The following is a 6,468-nucleotide window of genomic DNA, read 5'->3' as shown; positions in this document are numbered from 1 at the left end:
GGATATAACGGTTGTACTGACGCATAGTGTTTGCAACTTGAAATGCTCCAAAAATGCCACAACAGCATGTAAAAATGTGAAGATAAACTCTGATGGATTTGTTCTATGTTAGGTGTAAAAAGGTTAATTAAATTGTATTTTCATGCTATGGCATTATGGCTTAAAAAACTATTATATCAATATGGAACAACTGAACTGAAACAAAAGCAAGAGAAAGCGAGCGGGTCAAGAGTACGATGAGAAGGAGGGAGGGATTTAGAAGGAAAGAGACAGAGGATACAGAGGAGGAGGGGAGGGGGGTGAGTGCACATGGAGCATGGTTTTAGTTCAGTGGAGTGAGCTGACAGAGGAGCTCGCCACAGAGGGAGAAATATTTGGACTTAACTTCCAGCAGCGTGGAGGGACACTGGAAGGCTTCTGTGAGGTAAATGCACTGCTCATCGGTGAAACAAAGTACCACAGGGTGCTGACTCTGCACACGGAAATTAAATGGAAGTTTCTGTGGTTGTTGATTTCTTAACAAAGCTTTTATTTCCATGTGTCAACAACCATCAAGGTTAGCAAGCTTTAGCGTGAGAGGTAAGCAGTAAGTCGCGGGGGGGCTGGGGAGCTTCCAGGCTCTGTCTTAAATCAATTAAAGAAGTGTCAGCTGCAGTAACGGGAGCTGCAACAAGGACGTGTTGTGCATTCCCACACAGGAACGCATGTTCACTTTCTGTGGAAAAAACATGCTCGAGCTTCGAGTAACTCCAGGTTGTGAGACGTGAAGCTTGGGAGCAGCTTTCTATGCAGATCATATACATCACGCTCTGAATGTTAGAGTTGATAGCATGTTACAAAACACAAGCTTAGATGGATCAAACTGCACTGCAAGCATCGTTGCACTGATACATTCATACACGTTATAATAGTTTGAGAGGGCATCATATTCTTTCAACATGACTCATTTGCCAAATGTGGACTGTTAAAAAAGAAGCTTCAATTGTGGCATTAACAGTAAAACAATAATAATAGACACGAAAAAAATTGTAAACTGTTTGGGCGATCGTGGCTCAAGAGTTGGCAGTTCGTCTTGTAATCGGAAGGTTGCCGGTTCGAGCCCCGGCTCTGACAGTCTCGGTCGTTGTGTCCTTGGGCAAGACACTTCACCTACCGCCTACTGATAAAGCCAGAGGGGCCGATGGCGCGATATGGCAGCCTCGCTTCTGTCAGTCTGCCCCAGGCCAGCTGTGGCTGCAACTGTAGCTGCCTCCACCAGTGTGTGAATGAATAGTGGAATTGTAAAGCGCTTTGAGGGTCTCGAAAAGCGCTATATAAATGCAATCCATTATTATAAACCACATTCCGAGCAGCTAATAACATCTGTGTGATTAACACACTTGAAGAAATTAACATGATATTTATTTGGCCTGGTTCTTCTATAGAGCTTTTTCATTTTACCTGAGCACTCAGAGTGCTTCCGTCATTTACACAGGATGTTTGTTCTACTGAACTGCTGTCTATCTAAAACTCACACACATTCACACCCCGATGGTTCCATCGGAGAGCAGCTTGGGTTTAGTATCATGCCCAAGGATATTAGGCATGCAGACTGGAGCATGGACTGAACAGGGATCAAACCAACAACCTTCCAATTAGTAGATGTCATATTTGAAAAATTCAGGGCATGAAAAATGAAAGCAACTTGAGCTGCACTTTAAATCTCAGTTAAATGCTGAAAAGTTACACAATTATTGTATTTTCCAGGGCAGCCCTCCATTTATGTCCCTTTTATTTAAAAAAAATGTGGAGCTCTCGAGAGAATCCATAAGACACTGGGAGAACACAGAAAGGCCCCAGAGTAGTTTCAAACCCAGGACCTTTCGCCTGTGAGGCGATAATACTAACCGCTGCACCGCTGTACTGCCGTAGCCTTATTAGTGTAAAAGCTTGTTACTGAACCTTTAATTAGTATTAGTTTGTCAAGGAACTTCTCTGTGTATCAAAGTGTTCTGGAGTTAATTCTGAGGCCATCTGTCCGTCAGCTTAAGCTTTTCCCAAATCGGGTCATGTGGTAGGACAATGATCCCAAGCATGCCTACAAATCTACAGCAAATGGCTAAAAAGAGAAAAGAATCAAACCAAAGTCTAAACCTCAACCCAGCTGGCATGATGTGTCAGGACCTCAGGCAAGCTGTGGATAACTGAATGCACACAAACCGAAGCGACGTTTTGAATTTTAATCAGGTTTATGTAGTGCCAAACCACAGCAGCAGTCACCTCAAGATACTTCATATCGTAAAATAAAGACCATAAAATAATACAAAGACCCCCCCCCCCCTTCAGAAAACCAAAAAACAAACAAACAAACAAAAACAGTAATATTCTAGTGCCAGAAAAATACTTCACGAAATTTACCGTCACATCAAAGTAAAGAAAGTTTCCATAATTAAATTACAGAAAATGTCCTCATGTGATAATAATTTAAATATGGTTGTTTTAGTTTTACATTTACACAAAATCTTGTGTATTTTAACAGATTTTATATAGTAAATAAAGTTAAAACAATCACTAATAATATGGTCAAACACAGTTCTTTACATTTACATAGACCTAATATTGCAGAAATGCACTGTTATTGGATTTTATTGTGAAATTTAATGTAAAACAATCTTATACTTTTATTCCATAATTTAAGTCAAAATACTTTTATTAAACTAGTAACTGGGTTTAAAAATGACAGTAATCTAATGTTCATCTTTGTGCATATGAAGTGTATAATGGGTTTTTCAGCCTTTTGCAATAGCCAGAAAATGGTATTGTAATTATAATATAGTTTGTTACAGATCACATGAAGTAGATACTAATGGTGTGAATACTGAAAGAGCTGACTCCAGACCATCACACTTCCTCCTCCATGTTTGACAGTCCACACACTGTGGAACCGTCCTTTCACCCACTCGACGGCGTACAAAGATCCTGCGTGATGACCCGAAGATTTCAAATTTTGATTTATCAGTCCATAAGTGTTCTTCAAGTTACTTCAAAAAAGTAATTAGTTACTTATTCTCCAAAAAAGTAATCCCATTACATTACTGATTACTTATTTTCAAGAGTAATTAGTTACTTTATTACTTAGTTACTTTTAAAAACATGATGCACAACCTGAATATGTAATAAAGCAACAGAACTTTCAGCCCAATTCTACTTTTCTGCATAATCCATCATATGAAATGTAAGAGTTGCTTCCCTGCATCTTCAGGTTGGAACAGGCTCTGGCTGTCATTTGTGCCTATGGGTGGGGTGCTGGAGAGTGCTCCAATCAGAGTTATAACACCCACTGATTTTATGAGTGGATTTTTCTGTCATAATATTCAGTTAAATAGGGTTGGACAGCTTTCACATTTGAACTTAAATACTGGTGTACTGTGAGGGTGGCATCACTGTTGCAGTTCTATTACACTAAAATATTAAATGCTAATGTTAGATTGTTACTGGTTATAGTTGTGTTACATGAGGTACAATGACTAAAACCTTAGTGTGTGTTTGTTTACCAGAAAACAGCATTCTGACGAGAAAGTGCAGCCATCAAGTGGATAAATGAATTCAACTAATGAAAACATAAACAACATAATGGAAGAAAAAACCTAATCAATTGCCTGAAGAAGATATAGATGGGTTTGACTTTTTCATGGTGGAAACAAATGTTCTAAAGTTAACTTTGGTTACATCAGTGAATTTGGCTTTCAGCCTATCAAATAGTTTTAAACGTTTGATCGGGACTGTATGTGAACAAACATTCTCTGTGATGAAGATGAACAAATCTAGATGCAGATCCTCTCTCAGTGACTTCTGTAAGGACTGAATGGGACTTTAACACACTGCGTTCAGCCCAAAACAAATTCAGTTTCTGTCACTGAACAAGAAAAAATAAATGAATAATTAAAGATGAAAGAGGGTCGTTCTACAATTACTTAAAAGTGATTTCTTTAAATGGACCCTTTATTTGACTGTTTTTTGTAATAAATTTAAGAAAAACAAATAATAAACAACCAAAAACTTAGTCCAGCTCGGACATCAGAAGTACAAATTTTATGAGATATTTAGTTGCTGTGCTCAGCACAACAGTTAAGGATGAGTCGCCCTCATACTGAAACATCATTCAACTTTAGATATGACGTAACTTATATTCATATAAGCAACTTTCAAAATCAAGCATGCCCCAGTTTTCAATAGTCAGCTGTTTCTTTTAGTAATTCAGTACTTATTATTTTTCTCATTGCCCAGATTATTATAATAATAATCAAAATGACAGAGCACTGCCAGAAGCCTTTACATGTGCAGTCTGACAGTGTGTAGAAGAAAAAGTTCAGTAAGATTTATTTAAAAACACGTGAGAGAAAATCATCAACCCCATCATAAGAACAACAATGATTCAGTCCCTTTTTTGTGGGGGGGGGACACAGGATCAGAAAATCCCTTCTGATTGATTCATTGCCCCATGAAACAGCACCTACATCAGCTGCTGCTGTGGTAGCAGCTACCATACATCAGCTGTCTCCATACGCTGCCAACCTTGGAGGAGTGTGTTTGTCAAATTGGAGACGTTTTACATACCGGGTCCTTGGCCCTATGTCACAGTGATGCAGCCGTTCAGACACTGCTCCTCTGATGGTTTGCAGACAGTAGAACAATGTGAGCGCAGGTGTTGTTATGTATTCACTGTAAGTCTGTGAAGCAGGTGCATGAAAAGACTAATCAGGTATTAGCATCACCTCCCACTTGTTTTTAATGGTTTCAACAAGGCAATAGAAAATCATTGAGACAGGAAGGAAGAGAAAAAAGAAAAGAAAAAATTCTGCTTATGTAAATAAAGTTCATAATCCCACTTAAGTACCAGTACTTAAGTTTTAATAAGATAAGTAAAAATGTATGCTGAGATAAGTGAAATTAATTAAACTAGTTTCAAATCGTTCCACCCATCTATCCATTTTCTTCTTTTAATGCAAAACAAAGCAAACAGAATTTAAATTGGCAATAAAACATTAAAATGACAGTACCAGTGATTCTGATGTCTGATTAAGATTTCCTGTATGTGTCCTTGTGCCAGTGGAACTGTGTTAGAGCAGCTACTCCACTACCTGTCCAATCAGCGCTGCAGAGCAGTGTCAGGATTACAGGTGGGATAATAGTTTGTTCTCTGACTTTGTCTCCACTATAGCTTCAAATGTAATATAGCATTAATAGATTTAAAGTTTGTAAGTAAATATAAGTAACAAAAGTTAGACGTTTGTAGCTGAACTGTTTTGTTCAAGTCTACATTGTAATGTTGCTATTTAAACCTGTTCTTCCAGGTGTCTCTGCTGAGGAACTGAGGAGAACACAAGGTGGTTCTTCTGCAGTCGCAGAACAGGACGAAACACATGGTCCAACAAACCCAGGCCAACCAACAATGATCTTCAGAGATTTGCCTGTTTGAGCAATGACAGTATATGAATTATCTGGGAATACAGTGGAATTCGTGCCCAGTCCGTACCAGCAGGTCAAATCCAGCTTTTGGATGTTCATTCTCATCCTCAAACTAACCCAGTTTTTCTTTGTTTGTTTTTAACATTGCTTTCCCTTTTTTTGACAAACACATTCACTGATGATAACAAAGAGATATGTCACTATATTCCTGGTGGGATCCTGCTTGTTATTGGACCACTCCTCCCAAATCCCTTTGCAGACTTCCCTCCACAACAGAACTAGCAGGGGTGCCATTACATTAACTGGTGGAGGAAGGAAAAATCTGAGTTTGAGGCCTGCTTTGGGGGAAGTTCCATCAGTGGAGGGCAAGAGGAGATGGCGGAGGCAGGGTAGGTTGGGAGCTCACCGGATTAAAAGAGGATGGGTGTGGAACCAGTTCTTTGTCCTGGAGGAGTACATGGGATCTGAACCTCAGTACGTTGGAAAGGTAAGCGAAACAAAATCGTTATATACGATCTCTTCTGGCTGTTACCAGATTATTTTAAGAGAGCTTGTGTGTATTCTGTACTTGTCTTTAAATCCAAACAGCAACTTTACCAACATTACTGACTCTTTACCTTCTGTTAATTTTAACAGAAAAGACCTGAAGTTTTTAGCTCGTCCATGTTGCTTCATTTTTACATTTTGCTGCTTGGAGCTCGCTTGTACCAGGAAGTGGATTTGAATAAAATCTTTAGAAAATATCCAGATAAGGCTAAAATATATGCTTTCATTTCGAATGCTTTGAGATGTTTTATTTGAAATAAGAAGAAAATAAAAAGGCATGAAACTAAAAAATCTCACAGAACTCTGACTAAAAATATCAGAGGAAAACTATCAAATCAGATTAAACTAAAGTGTACAAACTTGTTGTTTGGTAAGATAGCATAGGCCCTGCTAGCTGTTCCCCGGCAGACCCCGAGCAGCTGGGGAAAGAGGGCGGCTGGGTGACGGTGAGGAGGAAGCATAGTCTTAAACAGA

General features: G+C 38.9%; 1 protein-coding gene across 5 annotated transcripts in view; it reads left to right on the top strand.

Moving 5' to 3' along the window:
* Positions 1 to 314: 314 nt before the first annotated feature.
* Positions 315 to 6,468, top strand: part of LOC134617016 (cadherin-12-like) — a 66,942-nt gene continuing 60,788 nt past the window's right edge. For 4 of the 5 annotated variants that reach the window (XR_010091492.1, XM_063462161.1, XM_063462160.1 and 1 more), the window contains exons 1-3: positions 315 to 424; positions 5,090 to 5,159; positions 5,334 to 5,935. Coding sequence is in view for 4 of the 5 variants with exons in the window: in XM_063462161.1 (XP_063318231.1) it covers positions 5,627 to 5,935 (309 nt within the window). In the remaining variant the exon portion in view is untranslated. The remainder of the gene's footprint in view (positions 425 to 5,089; positions 5,160 to 5,333; positions 5,936 to 6,468) is intronic. The other variant, XM_063462159.1, reaches the window with a different exon arrangement.

This window comes from Pelmatolapia mariae, linkage group LG18, assembly GCF_036321145.2.
Source record: "Pelmatolapia mariae isolate MD_Pm_ZW linkage group LG18, Pm_UMD_F_2, whole genome shotgun sequence".
NCBI classification, from domain to species: Eukaryota; Metazoa; Chordata; class Actinopteri; order Cichliformes; family Cichlidae; genus Pelmatolapia; species Pelmatolapia mariae.
Note: the sequence above shows the minus strand (reverse complement) of the source record. Positions and strands in the feature narration are given on the sequence as shown.